At 34.8% G+C, this 18,015-nt stretch overlaps 1 protein-coding gene and 1 non-coding gene across 2 annotated transcripts in view; one reads left to right on the top strand and one right to left on the bottom strand.

Annotated features, from left to right (window-relative positions):
• The window catches only part of LOC126971846 (tyrosine-protein kinase Drl-like), a 65,927-nt gene extending 51,447 nt beyond the window's left edge, over positions 1-14,480 (top strand). Inside the window, exons 2-6 of the mRNA XM_050818351.1 lie at positions 410-537; positions 8,068-8,754; positions 9,200-9,513; positions 10,054-10,350; positions 11,271-14,480. Of these exons, the coding sequence (XP_050674308.1) occupies positions 410-537; positions 8,068-8,754; positions 9,200-9,513; positions 10,054-10,350; positions 11,271-11,382 (1,538 nt within the window). The 3' untranslated portion in view covers positions 11,383-14,480. The remainder of the gene's footprint in view (positions 1-409; positions 538-8,067; positions 8,755-9,199; positions 9,514-10,053; positions 10,351-11,270) is intronic.
• A 3,125-nt stretch (positions 14,481-17,605) lies between these two features.
• Positions 17,606-17,679, bottom strand: Trnat-agu (transfer RNA threonine (anticodon AGU)). The gene has a single exon. It is a non-coding gene; the product is annotated as a tRNA-Thr (tRNA).
• Positions 17,680-18,015: the final 336 nt, after the last annotated feature.

Here is an 18,015-nt window from a genome sequence, read left to right as displayed (position 1 = left end):
TAATGACACTTTCGGCCTTTCAAATAAACTTGGTATAAAGTTATAACTGAGAATAAACCAAGAATATGCAAAATGTTTACAAACAGACATTTTGCTTATGATTGGTTTATTCGGTTATATTATCACGTTTCCCGCGTTTATTTGCAACGCTGCCTGACATTTGGAAAACTTTAGCATTATCATTTAATTTTAATTTCTTTAGTGGCACGGGATGCAAGTAGCATTATCATTGTATTGACAGTGTAGTCAGCTATATAGTCAACATTTTGCATATTATTCTTGGTTATTCTCAGGTTTAACTTTATACCAAGTTTATCTGTAAGGCCGCATGAGTTTTATATTTTTTGTATTTTAGCATCATAAATATCTACTGTTTCTTCCTATTTAAAATTTATTTGTTTGGCTACAGGTCTGACTGCAGAACTGTATTACGTGAGAGAAGGTCAGATCAACTTGTACGCCCTCAACTTCCTGGTGCCTGTTCCTGCTACTATTGGAGAGCTGAATTTCACGTGGCAGAGTCTTGCGAGAAAACCGGTAGGTGTCTTCTTTCTCGTATTTTTTTTAATGAAAGATCGAAATACTAATAATTACTGTTGTAAAAGAAATTTTTCCTAGTGGTCGCTTGGTATAGCAGAACTTAGCATTACCTATGTCACTGGGAAGATTTTGATAATTTGATTGCTTTGAAAATGAAAGCAAATCAAAACCACTGTATTTGTTATGGTAAAATAAATGGCACTTATGAAGGTTGAGCTTTAATGAGAAGAAGTGGCAAGACACTCATTGTCATTCTTTTAAATCAACAGTTACAGCTTCATCGTCTTTCAAATTATTTTATATACATGTATCTATGTAAAGTAATGCAACAGAAATACTCAATGATTTACACGAGTGAGTTAAAAAAATAAATGAAAATTGACAAAAAAAAATCGAGATTTATTGAATACAGTAGATATCAATTGAAATAGTCGGAAGGTCAAGTTGTTCTTTCATTTTCCCGTTTTACTTACACGTTAAACTTAGCTATTGTATCAAATTCTACTTCGTAATCCTTTAGTATTTATTTTGTATATTTATAAGCTCATCACCAAAAATACTAGATTTTCTAACAAAGAATACCTATTTGAAAAGAGTAGCTATTGAGTTTCTTGTATATTCTTCGCATGAGCTCTCCTTTTCTCGAACATATGGTAGATTCGTAGAAATATAGTGACAATAATTCAAAAGCGCTCAATTCAAACCTCATTGAATAAAGTTTTATTTGACTTTGACTTTCGATGGAGAATCAGTTTACGGCTAGGGCTATTTTTGTTCGATACAAACATTTACGATACGAGCAGCAGACGAAAATATATCCACAGTGAAATAGCTATCGTGTACGAACTGAAAAGGATTAATGACTGTCAATGGCTTTTGTTGTTTTCTTACTAAACGCTTTTATAGCAATGATTAGTTGTGAACTACTAATTTTGGACACGAATAAATACTTTAGATTGCGCCCGAATTGATGGTAGCCAAGTCACGAAGACTGGCAACGTTTTGTTATGTAGTAACTAACCAATTGAGACGGCATATTGGACGTTATGTTAAAAATTCTTTCAAAACCGTATCAATAGGTAATAATGGGGATCGCTGTTTGCATATCAGTAAGTGATTATTCCAAATTATTATATAAAACAAGTATGTGCCCGGCAGTATTCCACTTTCATTCCTAACGAAAGAGAATTCATTCGGAAGACATTCAATTAAAGATTATTCAACAGAATATCTGGAAGCTGTTTTTGAATTATGTCGTGTAGAATTATATATTTTCTAATACAATAATAACCATAATATTTATCTGTATCAACGACACGCGACCGGAATGTGCCTCTTAATTATATCAAAAATTTACCGAAAGACCCAACAGACGTTGTCCTGTACACACGTGTTATATTAATGATATTATAGTATACTTTTAACTATCATTGTATTATATTTGAAAAATCGGAAGAATTTTAATGACTTATTAATTATAAACTTAACTTTAATGACTTATTAATTTTAATTTGATTTCTGAACGACGGGGGACACTTCAAAGGAAAATCAAAATCGTTGTTTTTGTTTAATTCCGAGCATTTTCATATTTATTCACCTTTTAAACCTTCTCTGAACTTCCAAAATTAATTTAAGGCCAAAATTGGCCAAATTGGTTCAGCTGTTCTCGAATTTTAGCGAGACTAACGAACAGCAATTCATTTATATATATATATAGATATAAATAGCTTTCTACTGTTTCTAAATGGCGTTAAATTTTTCTAATAATCTTTTAATTAATCAAGAATGGGGAACCTATATTGCCGTGTGATTATTTACAATTATTACATAAATAATGCATTGTATTTCTACAATTTTTAACTCTAAGAACTAATGAGGTTTACGTTTGAAGCCGAAATGCTTCATAAAATAAGCAAAAGTTGTCCCAAATATCATTCGACGATCTGCCACTCTGTATAAAACGTGGAAACGAACGTGTGAGAAATTTTGGCACAACTCTTAGGTCTTTTATTTATTTTTATATGTGCGTTTGCATAATCGACGTGCGACTAGTAATCGTCTGTTTATAAATAGGTTAATATGTTATCTCACCGTATTGAGTGAGGTTATGTACCGCGCTCGATGCGCATGGGGTCTCCTTTGCGTTTATTATTCTAAGACTTTAATACAAGTGAAATAAATCAAGATGCTCATTCATATTTCATTCACCGTCCTGTGTTGAATTAAATAGCGATTGGGTGTTGATTTGTCTTGTGAGGTAACTGTTTGGGAATTTATAATACAATGATGCCTATTGTTTATTAAGTGAATGATGTATTGTAACTTAATAAATATATCATCGACCAGTACCGATGGATTCAATAGATAAATAGAAAATAAGTTAAGACTAAGTACGTTTTTGAATCGATAAATGAAAGACAAAAAGTAAACTGTATATAAATGTAGAAACTGTTTAGTTTATCAACTCTTATTATATTTATATTTGTATTTGCATTTAAAATCACACGAAATTTAATGATTTTTGAAGTATAAACTTCTTTAGCGGCGTTGAGCACTTTTCTTGGGATGGGTATAAAATGTTAAACTCGCGTCATGACACGTGACCTGATCGAAAATTCGTAAGACAGCCGTTGAAATTATGGATAGAAGTTGATTTTTCTGAGATATAAACTTTTAAGTGTAAAATTATTTTAATAAATAGATCTAAAGTGTTACATTTTTTGTAATATAAATTGTCGTTTTTGTGTACGATAGCGAAATAACCTTCGAAAGTCAAAGTCAAAGTTTTTATTTGCATAAACATGTTAGATTGATGTTACATAAATATTATAAAGTACATGTTTGCCACATTTATGACGTGCAAATTTTATAAAATACATTTCTAAATCATTAGTAACAATAATATCGATTTAACAAAAGATTATTAGGAGTATTATATAATATATAGTCAAGTTTTTAGTTGAAAATATACGTCTAATGAATATAAGTAGTTTTTAAGTAAGTATAAGTTTGCAGTAAGGTATATTTTCAATTTAGATGAGAAATTCTTATTTGACGATACCTCTCTTATTATTATCGGAAAGATCCATGGCATTTTTGCAAAAATTGAAATTCACGTCGACGAGCTATAACTATACCAAGAGTTTGACATAGCAATATTCCTCGAAATAAGATTCATATAATATGTTGGGAACGGGAGCGAATTGGGAACGGGGTCTGGAATAGGATAACATAGGAGGACGTAATCTTCAATTCCAAACTTGCTTATTATTTTTAAAAACTCTTTATCTAAGCGGACGAAGTCGCGGGCATCAGCTAGTACCTCGTACGTCATAATTACAGACCACTACTTACTTACTTATTCTGTACAATCATTTTAGTATAATAAAATCAAGTAAATTACGAGAAATTCACTTCAAACATACCCTATTAGAACGTTTGAAACCTTTCAAAGTTCGTAAGATTTCAAAACAATGTTACAAGCTGGTAATCGGATGCGTGACCAAAAAGTTATTTCATAATAACCATGTTGATATCGAAGCAGTATTGTTTAAATAACAACTGTAGTTTTATGAATAACAATTATTCGTACATTTGTGCACCAAGGAGTCCGCACGTGCTTTCTGAAGGAAACATTCGTATAAACTTGTATAATTTTAATATATTACTGTGGCGGCACTGCATTGTAATATATAGTATACTAGCTGACCCAGCAAACGTTGTATTGCCGATATTAAAATCGCGATACAAAGGTAACTGTTGATCGTAGATGGGTGAAAATTTGAAGTTGTATGTATTTTTTAATGCTGACTCATAATCAAACAAATTTAAAAAAAATGTCAAACGAATTAAAAAAAAATCGTGTGGACCACCCTTAACATTTAGGGGGATAATAAAAATAATGTTGTCCGATTCTCAGACCTACTTAACATGCACTCAAAATTTCATGATTCTCATGGTTCTCATGGTCAAGCCGTTTCGGAGGAGTTCAATGTTTAACACCATGACACGAGTATTTTATATATTAGATAATGCAAGGCGTATCAATTACCAACAGCTGAACGTCCTGCTCGTCTCGTCCCTTATTTTCATAAACCAAAATACACAAGGAAATATAGAGACGAAGTTATTTTAATTGAACACATGTACGTGGTCCTCATAAAAATTCATAATATCTTAAGGCGCGGTTCACACGATGAAACCGTTGTTTTTGTCAACCTTCACATGTATTGATAGTGTGCGCATATAGAATATTTTAATATATGTATTTTTTATGTTAAGTTGACGTCTCGTTATGTAAATGCCATGAGACTCGGAGGTTTTACATTCAAAGTTGTGTCTTGAGTCAGTAAAATGTATTTATTCACAAGAAATGCATTCAAAATGAATTTGTTAATGTAATTGGGACATTTTGTTTATGCGTGACTTTTTGCTATGGGAGATCCTATTATTAACTTCATGTTTGAATTTTTTTTTTAAAATAATATACATATTTCTTTTTATTTTTCTGTTATTCCAAATAATGAGAACTTTTTTTGTTCATATCAGTTTTAGTTAATATGTGTTCCTCCTTAGAAGTAACTAGTTGAATGAATAGAGCAAACGGGAATAAAAATAAAATAAGTAACAACTTTTATAAAAATTATATATTCTATTTATTGACAATTTAAAAAATTTGAATTTGTTTGGCAAAATATTTCTCAAAATCATCGTTTTGAAGTATTGCAAGATGGTAGGCTGTCGTTTTATACGTGCAGTCCTTTTTGCTGAGCTAATAGATATATATATATATATATATATATAATGTGACCAGCCAGTAAGTAGTAATATTAAGTTCAGATCCAATGTATAAAGTTTATCTGTCCATTTTTAGCCAATCATGCATATCAACTATTGTACCGACAGTATATAAAAGTTATGCAGTACAGAGATTAATATACATGCAATTAGTTACTTTTCTTTGAAAATATCTTCCCTGTAAATAAGCGTTCTTAATTATGTGACCACCACTGTATGTATATGTCTTGTATAAAGTTATGATTATTTACAAAAATATTATTACCTATCTCGAGCGATAAAAACGTGTGGTAATTTTAAAAACTGTTTAGATTTTGTGTATTTCGGTGTTAATAATGTACCCAATTAAAATTTCCTCTTACTGTTGATTCCACTTACACACCAATTAACTAATATAAACTATTATCGGGTAGCGATACGTGCGCCGCGAGAGCTACCTATTTACCTTCTGTCGGCGGCGCCTTTGACGGCCGGCAAATATTTGGTAAACGGTGAACTTAGGCTCGGAACACATGTACGATATTGTATTTACTCATATTTAATAAGCCGGGTCGCGGTGTCGCACCTCCCGGCCAAAGGGCCCGCGGCGAATACTGTTTGTTTTACATTCATCTCGCCGCCCACTGATTACTTTGATAATGAGTACTCGGAACACAAATAAATGGCTTGTTGCCTCGTATACGGTTGCTTTAAGTGTTTGTTCGGGATTTGATTTGATAATCGTGGCCTGCGGCTGTTGTTAGCGGTGCGTTTAGTTTCGTAGCTCTAATATGATTGTACTGTACTGTATTAAGGAGTTTTAGGATATTACTGGGCAAATGATATTTGACAAAGTATGTCTCAAGGTGACGAGATCAGTTGTAGAGCCGCTCAGAATTTTTGAGTTTTGCACCTGAACGTCCTGCTCGTCTCGTCCCTTATTTTCATAAAAAAAGAACTACTGGATCTTGGATACAAAACTCAAGTTTAAATATAGATATAGAGCATATACGTGTGTCTTCTACCGCATTTATCACGGGGAGTGTTACGAAGAGCTATTTGACTTAATTCCTGCCGCTGAATTCCACATACGCATGACACGCCACAAATTAGGATATCATATCCTGCATGTGTGACGGTTCTCCACACTGCGCTTTTCAAGGAACTTTCTGTGGAATGAGCTTCCTTGTGCGGTGTTTCCGGGACGATACGACATGGGTACCTTCAAAAAAAGCATTTTTAATGGGCCGGCGACGCTCTTGTGATTCCTCTGGTTATGCAAGAGAGTGTGGGCGGCGGTGGTCACCTAACATCCGGTGACCTCTAGGGTTCCTTCAAAAAAAGTGCGCACACCTTCTTTAAAGGCCGGCAACGCTCCTGTGATTCCTCTGGTGTTTGTTGCAAGAGAATGTAGGCCCGCTGATCACTTAACATCAGGTGGCCCGTACGCTCGTTTGTCCCCTCTTCCATTAAAAATAAAAATAATACTGCACTACCGTAAAATCAGTAGTCAATTTCAGATAAAAACCGATACATCGGCGCCTATAGCGTTATCTTATTTACAACACTCTCTTATCTTGTTCGTTATAGACTTACCGACGGGTCACCGATACCCAATCCCGCTTGTGTCGGATATTAGATACGACATGACTTCATGAGCTCGCTACAGTTAGGTTCAGATGCGGTTTGGTGTGCGACCGTTAGGAATGCTCTTGCAATAAAAGAAAGCCGAAATGTCACGGAATAATCATTTAGACTGTTTTAGCCGTATACTGTATTACCTCGCTCGTTTTGGGGATTTACTACTATTGTTAAGGCTTTACAAATACCTTCTTCAAAGAGTTAAGCAATGAAAAAAAAAATAGTCGTTCATAGATAATTTATACGTTAGAGCCTCTTCCTGTTAAAACAGGCCAGGTTTATTACTTAAGTGTGCGTGACAAGGTACGTCTTACACTCGTAATATGTGTGTCACTTTGTTTAAGTGTGCGTGCGTTGCTGAAAATAGAGGTTAGCAGTTAGCCGCTGTTTTTCGACGTGTTCACAGCTGTCACAGTCTATCTAGACGTATAAGTTATCAAGGAGCACACTCCCACCTTAATAATGCTAAAATATTCGTACAGTTTCAATACCTGTAAACTCTTACTTTGCATTTCACGTTTTAATTTACATACTCGTAGTTGATACGGACATGCGACTTGTAATTATGTTAAACAGCGAGAAGTTCTTCAACTAATAATTTTATCAATTGGCCCTTATTTTTAATGCCTTATCCAGTTGCACAGAACAGCGGCTAACGAAAGCTGGCGAATGCATGAGGCAGTAGGGCTTAGTAGGGACTGACTCTGATTTTATTCAGGCCCCTAACTGCAAACTAAATAAACACCTTTCAATCCGCGGCCTCGAGAGATTGCAGACCGTGTAATTCTGTAATATTGCAGATGAACCCGTTACAAACCCCTAATCATTTAATGCAAAAACATAGCATGTCAACTCATACCAGCTCACTGCAAAATAATTCATAAAAAGAATCAGTCTCAGCAGTGAGCTTATAGCTAACAGTTCCAATTACAATAGATTAAATTGGTCGGAGTAAAACAAGGCAAGTTTACAAAAGTTTACCTTGTCTTCCACTCACTTATTCACATATTCAGTCATTTTCTATCGCTCCAAAGCGTGAACCCGGCCTTAGTATCGGATGTTTGTTAATAATTTTAATTTGCTTATTGTTACTGTTTCTCATTGTTGCAGTTGCCGTACTCACTCCGAGTAGACGTAGTCTCGAATCCAGAGGCGCTACACACGCCCACATTGAGCATAGCAAGCACAGGATTCGTGCCAACGGAGCCACAGACATGGCAAGTGGAGTTACCTTGTACAAGAACAGTCGCTGCCGAAGTTGACGTCACGATTTCCCTAAACGTCTCCATTGGATCCAATTCGACAGTTGTGCATTTTCGAAGGCGTAAAATTTGCCTGAAAGATTCACCTCGGCCAGCCGTTAGAGTTGATAATGCCCCGCACTCAGCTACTTCTGCTGATATATTCTACGCCGGTGCTGGCTGTGCGGGTGCATTGCTACTGATTGCTGCAGTAGCAGCGGCTGGCTGCAGGGCTAGAGCGAGAAAACTCCGCAGAGCAAGAAGTGAAGAACAAGACGCGCACGCCTTCTTACCTGACTCCTCGTGCAAATCTGCCGCCAGCTATACAAGTTACCGTCGCCCTACTTCTGTACCAACTGTTGCAGCGGAGGAAAGAGCAAGAGATCTCCAGCAAAGGATAGCAGAGTTGACCATTCAAAGATGTAGAGTGCGGCTACGTTCTGTGGCTATGGAAGGCACGTTCGGCAGGGTTTACAGAGGAACGTATGCGGACGAAGACGGTAGAGAACAAGAGGTTCTGGTCAAAACGGTTGCTGAACATGCGTCACAAGTGCAGGTGATATTACCTATTCGTAATTTTTGACTGATCTTGTCAATACATCCTTACATAATTTATAAGTCTAGACACAGCCTCTTGCTGTTAGATAACCGATGAAAATAGGCTAATGTGGGTGGCAAGCTATTTGTATGTCACTTTGTGTTAGTGTACGTGCATTGCTCAAAATAGAGGTTACCTGTCAGCCTCAATTTTTTCGATGTTTTCACAGCTCACACCGTCTTTCTAGGTGTATAAAAGATCTAAGGATACATCATTACTTATTTAAACTTAGATTTCCAACTGCCCGAAGCAGGCTTATAGAAAGGTAGGATGCATATATTTATCAATTAGCTTTATTGGAATAATGAAAAAATAATACGGTTATCAATGACGTTTCTCTTAGTAAAATTTCATCGTATTTTGACATTGTAGGTTGAGATATTCAATATTTATTTTATTTTAGCTCTCTCTTTTGCTGCAAGAAGGCTGTATGCTATACGGAATCCATCATGAGCGCGTGCTATCAGTACTCGGCGTTAGCATCGAAGATCAGACGGCGCCGTTCCTCCTGTACCCCTGGGGATCCCAGTGGAGGAATCTGAAGCAGTTCCTGCTGGCGTGCAGAGGAGTTACGATTGGTGGGGCGACAGGATGCGCACCGCCCCCTCCATTAACGACACAACACGTGGTCAGAATGGCGCTTCACGCGTTGGACGGTCTTGCATATCTGCATTCACAGCACGTTCTGCATAAGGATATCTCCGCGCGAAATTGTGTGTAAGTATACAGGCCATCGTCTTATTTATAGCTATTTTATACAAACACCATAGGAAGCTATGTGACCTATTTTTAATAACAATAATATAACTTTATTGCAGACACAGAGATCCATAGTACAAAAAAATATAATTAAATACAAAGTAACTAAGAAACAAGCATAGTCATAATATTAAAAGTAGAAATAAATGCTTTTTACGTCACAGCTTAAACGTTTTTCAGGTTGCAATTTCTACCCATCGTCGACATTATAAATAATAAAAAAAGTAATGCATTGTAAATAATTTTCTTCTGCCGCGTAAAATATCGCGTATGTCATTAAAGACAGCAAAAATCTTGTGATTGTTCTCTTTTGCGAATAGCTTGGTAGGATTTTGTGTTCCTGTTGCATATTAGATTGATCCCATACTGCAACTTTCAAGATTAGCCAATTTTTACTGTTCTTGAAGTAACAGAATTTCTCTACAATAAGATAATTTAAAATAACCTCACCTAGATATATAAACAGACTTTTCTTATATCTAAGCACATTGTTAACAGGGTCGACGAAAACCTTCGAGTAATGATCGCTGACAATGCACTGTCACGCGATCTCTTCCCTGCAGACTACCACTGCTTAGGTGACAACGAAAACCGCCCCATAAAATGGCTGGCGTTAGAGGCACTCTCCAAGAAACAATTCAGCCCGGCGTCAGATGTCTGGGCGCTAGGTGTACTCCTCTGGGAGTTGACTACACTGTCGCACCAGCCGTACGCTGAAGTGGATCCGTTTGAAGTAGCAGCGTATTTGAGGGATGGCTACAGATTGCAACAGCCGGCGAATTGTCCCGATGAATTGTAAGTAGTTGTATTTTTTATATTGTTTTTTAAATTGGAAGTTGAAATTTAAATTACAGCAGCACCATACCCAATTTGTGCAAGGTAATTCACTGCAATTCTGTTTTCTTTGACGATATTCTGATATCAGTTAAATTCCACCACCGCTTGGGAAACACGCGCAAGCGAAGACATGGTGCAATAAATGGACATTTTTATATTTTAAGAAGTAACAACAGTAATTCGCCAGTTTTTACATATAAAGTTTCTCGACTCTTTGGCTTCTTGGTTTTAACCTCTGTATCAATATGTTCATCATCGGTGTCTCTATGTTTTGCTTTTATGGATATTTTTTTAAGTACTATAAACTTTTGCCCTGTGCTTCCCCGGGGCATAAAAATAATATGGAAGGGCATTTACCGGTGGGAGGCTTTCTTGCACAGAATTCCGGCTAGATTATGGGTACAACAATTTTTCTGCCATGAAGCAGTTATGTGTAAGCGGCATTGTGTTTCGGTCTGAAGGGTGTCATAGCTAATTAAATTACTGGGCGATTGAGACTTAACATCTTATGTTTCAATGTGACGAGCGCAATTGTAGTACCGCTCACAATTTTTAGGTTTGTATAGAATCCTGAGAGGCACTGCATTGTAATGGGCAGGACGTATCAATTACCATCGGCTGTACGTCCTGATCGTCTCGTCCCTGATTGCCATAAAAATATTTTCAAAAAAAGCAAAGCAGAGTGACAATGATAATGATGAAAATAATTTTGATTAAGAATTTAAAACCAAGTAGAATAGAGGTGAAAACGTTTGCATAGAAAAATTACTTGTAATATTTCTTTTTAAAACTTGTAGGCTCGTAAACGACTCGGAACTCGCTGGCATTGATTTAAGCAACCATCGTAATGTAATTAATATTGCAATTGTTTGTTATAGGTTCGCTGTAATGGCTTATTGCTGGGCCATGTCCCCCGACGACAGACCCACACTACCACAGCTACAGATCTTCCTACGAGACTTCCACGCACAACTAACGAGATTTGTTTGAACATTCCCCTATAGAATCTCGTTGCCTTATCTAAGTGTTATATTGGTGTAGTGTCCCTGATTTAAAAACTATTTAAACAGTGCAGTGACCAAAGACTTTTCAGGATAGGATACTTAATTTGTGGCCCTAAAATTTGGGACTTTTTACCACACCCTAGAATCGGTGGCTTAGACAATATAGTGGTTTCGGCGAAACTGTTTGTCGTTCAGTGATTTATCGAGAAAGACGTTTTATTAAGACTGAATAATTTCCTTACGTTTTAATTATGTCGTCAAACATTTTTGTTTTTAATTTTTGTGGTGCTGCTCAGATATTTTGTTACATTGAAAACACAGTGTGTTTTATTTAATTCGGTTTTAATATAAATTTGCTAATTGCAACTTTCAGCGTATAAATTTCATCTTGTGATATCTGATATGAAATAGCAGTGATAAAATATATTAAATAGAGTGCATTGTGTATTCTCTTCGTTCATAAACTATTGTATTCTTAGCAAATATTTGCACAAAAATATCTTGGCAGCGAAAATACTTTTAACAAAATTACTTTAAACAAAATGAAAGCAAAAATGTGTGACGCGACAATTATATAAAAAGCCTCATGCTGCCATATTAGAGTTATGTTTATGTAAATATTAGATTCGATTTAGTTTAATTGTTTATATGAATGTTATATACGTATAATGAATGTGCCTATTTGTATATTGTTCAGATATTTTATGTACCTATTGATAAGTACAACTAAAACATCTCGATCGTAATAAATTTAAGTGTACAACGCGTATTTACAGTTAGATGTTCTTGTCGATTTAAACACTTTTGATTTAATGTTCAGCAGAGTTGTTTTTTTTGTAATGACTATTCCTCATCCAGATATTACAAACAGTGTAAAAGAAACATTTGTAGCTAAGTTTCCATACAAACGCTCTCAGCTATTCACTCCTTGGTTTTGATATCAATATCATCTTTTTCTGTGTCTCTCTGTTTTGCTTTTTTAGTGCTTAAAACGGCTTAATCATATAGGCCGCAAATAGAGGCCTAATGTACAAATCTGACAGCAATAAGGAAAAAAACCAAAATAGTGGGACACAGAAAATTTTCTATGCATTTAATTTCCAAAATTTTGTTACGATTCATTCATTTTTGGAGGAGGAAATTGCTGAAAATCAGCCCTATTTAAGTTAATTTTTCTCGCCCGCGTTTTTGTGACGGTATGCTGTTTTAGAATTCTTCTTAGAAATTAATTAATTCTTTTAGAAATCTGAAAAAGTATAAATAGCTTTACCTTTTCTTTGCTGTTGTTAAATATTTTTGGAGTTATTTGGAGACCTTTCGCTATATATGGACCATGTCTTAGAGTAATAACCCACCTTATTTCTTAATATTAACCCGTTGAAATAAGAATGTGAATGTTGGAATCACACAGATAACTATAACCAGCGAAAAAACAATTCAAAATGAGACGAGATATTTCATATTCTTATTTGAACGTTGGAATTGGTTTAAAATTATTACAAACTGTGCTTTTATATCTGGCTACAATGTTTTACGGTATTTCTATATCATGAACGCATACGAAAAATACAGCGCGTGTAAGGTTTTGGAAGAATCCTTTTGAAGTAAAGTATGATCCCACTAATATTGTTATTTTAATAATAGGCCTTGGCAAGAAATTATATGCGGATTGCTTATAATAATATTGTCAATTATAAAATGCGCCACGATCGCTAGCAACCATCTTTTGCGCATTTCCTAACACCGCTCAAGATCGTTGCCTCGGCGTACAATACTAAAACTATTACCGTCATTATTGATCTTGATTAGATGTAAGTGTAAGTTTCAATGCCACTTGCACTGTCAGCTAATGTTATCTTATTCTTGTGCAATCGGAATGGGATGGGACGTTGTCGAAATAACATTAAAATGACATCTCTTGAGCTAAGTGTTAGCAAGAAAGTCCTTAAAGTTCTGAACAAAAAAATATGTTTTACCTGGATGACATGCTATTCTGATCACATTGAATACTAAGTTATACTATCATTAAGCCTTCACATTTAACTTTTGAAGGGTTTTCTTTTACTTAAATTTATAAAGTGTTTTTTTTATTGTTTTTGATGATTCCATTAATCAGTCAGTTTTTCTTTGGACTTCCAATCAATTAATTTGTTATTTTGATTTAAAACTGCGATCAATTAATTACTTAATTATGAATGACCAATTGAGATATTAAATGTAAGTGAGTATATCTATTACTTTTTGCAATTAACATTTAAATAATAAGAACAGGAATGACAAAATGTAGCTAGTTAATATTCTTATTTATTTAGCTGAGAACTTATGTGCCAAATATATAATTGACTTGCGTATGTGCCAATAATAAATGGAATTTGTTTAATATTTGAAGACAACGTAAGTTTTGTTTTGTTCAATAATGACATATTCTGAATTAGAACTATGACAATTAGAGATGGGCCGAATGTGGTTTGAACCGAATACGAACTTGGTCAGAACATTCGGTAAAAATCAAAAACTCGGCTGGAGTTCGGTTAATTTTCGCCGCGCTTTCTTGAGAGTGACTTCTTGTGTATGCATCGCCGTTAGCTATGCCCCAAACGCACTCCGTTCATACCCGCGTGGGTCTAGGCTAGTCGGCGCTCATTAGCAAATACGTCATCTTTTCTTAGGTGTTTTAACGAGGTTTAAGTTGAGAAATATTAATATTTTCTTGTTGCAAGTGTTAAAGGACTAGGTTTATTTAAAAGATATAACAGATTTTTGGTATTAATTTCAATTAAAAAAGTGCAAATATTTTGTTTAGTTTTTTCTTGTACAGAATAAGCTGAACTTTGGCCGAATGCTGAAGCTGGGTCCAAGCCGCCAAAGTTCCGTTCAACCGAATGTAAAACGATGTTCAGCCCATCCCTAATGATAATATAAATAAACTCCGGTTAAATAAGATTCGCGTTGTAGTTAGTTTTGGGTTGAAGTGACTGTTATATTAATTTATTATTGTGGGAGCGATACAACTATTATAGATGTAATATAGCTATGTGTATATTTGTAAATATACAAAAGTCAATATATGAGTGAATCAACAAAGTTTCGTTTTATTTCCATCCTAATTATTCTTGGTTTCTAACCAATTACAACTACTTCGCAAAAGTTGGAGCTTTAATGAGAAGAAGTGGCAAGAAACTCATTGCCACCTACTCCAACCAATATTTAGCTTCATCAAATATGTTGTATGATGTATTGTACTTTTTAATAATAATGTATTTTAATAATAATCTGTTCTAAGTGGTATGTCTGTTGACATTTGACAGAGATGCGACAGAACGAAAATTTTGTATTATGACACACTTTAACACGTCGCCTGGCCACGACTTTGTCGCTACATCTGAACTATGGGTAGTAGTAGTACCACAACAGCACCTATTCCTGCCGTGAAGCAGTAATGTGTAAAGCATTTTTGTGTTTCTGTCTGAATGGCGTCGTAGCTAGTGAAATTACTGGGCAAATGAGCCTTAACATTTAATGGCTCAAGGTGACGAGCACAATTGAAGTGCCTCAGAAATTTTGCGTTTTTTTTTAAGTTTAACAGAACATGTAGCACGTCAATGTCACAAATTGTTCGAGACAGGCTCGAGTACGCCCATTTGGGCGTAGTATTAGTTGCTGCACTTTGCGAATACGCCTGCGGTATCTTGTTGGAGCGCAGCGGAGACCACTTCTTTATCTAAGGTATACATATACAAACCACAACATATATAAAGTACAATGGATACATCAATGAATACCTTAAATAAATTAAGGTAGGTACTTACTAAGTACAAAACCATAATTGGACATAATTCCAGAAAAACGTTCCAAACCACAATCATGTCGAAATTGAGTTAAGAACACAAAACTGGTAGCGTGATTCATATTAACAGACTGACAAAAAATGGCAGCCCTACTGTAACTCTTTAAATGGCATCATGACTTAGTAGCCCAACTCACATGTATGGAATACACTAATATTTATTAAACTTTAAACATGAATTCCTTAAAATGTGATATTTGTGGCTTGGAACGTCTTTCAGGAACTACGTCCAATTATAAACTATAACTTTAAATTCAACATCATGAAGCAGAGCTCCCAAACCGGTATGACTGAGGGACCTGCAAGCATAGAGCATGCTCCCAACTTAAAGGCCAGAAACGCATCTCTTGACCGTGACCCACCTTAATGTCATTACAGTCATAATTAACTAGTAGGTCGAAATTCGCTTGGAAATACATAAATTATTAATCAACTGTTCTCATTTTATTAGACACTACAGTCCACCAGTTGTCATACGTCATATTTATCATGCAAATAGAAATCTATCTATAAGTTCTTATTTTAATTATCATTACGAACTCAACTCATGTTAGCAATCCGGACAAATCTTCGTGATTTTTGGTTTGCTGTTTTATTTATATAAATTTGTAACGTTTTAAATAAATATATTTAAAAAAAAAATCTGTTGTTATGATTTTAAACGAATTATCAGTAAAATAGGTCATGAAACAACTTTGTCGATGAGAGATGAGCGGTTGCCTCACCACATCCTATCACCTGAGCCTCTTCTCCGCTTTTCCCCCTTTTATATGAAAAGAGTAGCGCATGTTCACGAACATGATACATGGTGATGGACAGCAGTCGAATACCTCAATAATATTTTAGAGAAGGGAATGACCCCCCCTTTCGAAGCCCAGCAATAATAAAGAATTATAATTTGTCATAACTTATTAAATATTATCTTAAAATTAAGAAAAAAAAACTATTTTTAATGTAGGTACTTAACTACTTAAGCCCTATTTAATAAATATTTCATCGACAAATACAGGCGAGGGGCTCAAAAGTGCACAAAACTACGGTTCTGAGAGCACACATAACACATTCATAATAAGATAAAGTGTGAGAATTTTTTTAATTTTATATAAGAAACAGGGAAATTAAGAAAGGCAATCCTAGATTCCAATCCGTCCGAAACCTGTTGCAAATAAAAACTATAATTAATTAGAATACTAATTCATTAAATAAATTATGGCAAATCATGTAAAATACACTCATAGATACAACGGTTGATTTATTTTAAAAAAAGTTTCGATTTCTTTATCTGCATTTTAATAGTTATTAGTTTGCCCTCTCTTTACTATGTATCCCATCACACCTAAGGGAGATGAGGATGGCTGAAAACCATCTGCGTGAAAATATTATTTCAAGCAGCATAAGCTTAGCCTACTCCCCTTTGTCTTATTATTATTAAAACATTCACCTAATGGTAAAAGAAACGTCCTGTCCTATTACAATACGGTTACACTCAGTCTCCAAAATTGTGAGCGACATCACAATTGCTCGTAAATTTGAGACATAAGATGTTAAGTATCATTAGCCCAGTTATAGCACTAGCAATCTCTCTTGTCTTACGCAAATCGCCAATCTTTTAATGAGTCCGCTGCCTGTTGATTTTCTTATCATTTTATGGTGAATACTCGATATGATATGGCACAATTCAGTTTGTAACTCGCCCACGTTCTCGTATCGCTTTTTGTATAGCATAGCTTTCACATATCCCCAAAAGAAGAAATCTAATGGTGTAAGGTCCGGGGATCTGGCCAGCCATCTAATCGGTCCATTCGTACCAATCCAAATAGGAAAACATTTATTTTCGTTGTTCCTTTTTTTTAAATACTATGTATCTTAAGAAGAGTTATTAGTTTATGGCCATTCTTTCGATTGGCATCATAAAAGTAGGGGTGTTTTTTTTTACATCATTTTTATTGTAATCGATTACAGTTATATCAATTTGTGCGTCCTATTTGAAAGAAATATTGCCAAATTATTATTTGAACATAATATACAGAAAATAATATTTTATTTTCTACTACAGGCAACATTGTAACCTTATAAGTTATTTGTGACACTTTTAAAAGCAAATGAAAACATTGTTTTGACTATAAAATTATTTTATGATTTTTTTTATAATTTTATTGCTAAATAATATGTGTATCTTTTTGATAAACAAAAATGTTAATAGTATTCAAGTAAGTATCTGTATTTATTTGCTAATGAAATCAATTACTATAAATTTGTTCATTCAATATTATATTTAAAAAGTCCTTTTTTAACATTATTTTCATAAAAATAATCAAACAAGATAAAACTAACTAAGTGTAATAAAAAAAAATCAACCACTAGGCCCCGACGAGATTCGAACTCGTGATCTCCTGTTTACTAGACAGGCGCTTTAACCAACTAAGCCACGGCGCCGTGCTAACACAGATTGAAATTATTGAACTAAAGGGAATTTTCAATGACACCATGAATAAAACACAGATAGCAATTATTGATTACGTAAGGTGTTTATTTACATCTTATCGTTCTTCATTAAACATCAGCCAATATATTACTAGCGAGCGCCTTTGAGTACGCTCGCACAGATACCGTTTACATGGCAAAGAATTCTACTTTATTTTTTACTTGTCATTCTTTACTTCTAATGAAGTAAGTATATTAGTCAAATGCATTTCTTTCAAAACCAGCATCCAAAACAAACTACACTTAGTTATCGTTAGGCTCTAACTAGATAAGACAACTATTAAATGC

This window comes from Leptidea sinapis, chromosome 24, assembly GCF_905404315.1.
Source record: "Leptidea sinapis chromosome 24, ilLepSina1.1, whole genome shotgun sequence".
NCBI lineage: Eukaryota > Metazoa > Arthropoda > Insecta > Lepidoptera > Pieridae > Leptidea > Leptidea sinapis.
Note: the sequence above shows the minus strand (reverse complement) of the source record. Positions and strands in the feature narration are given on the sequence as shown.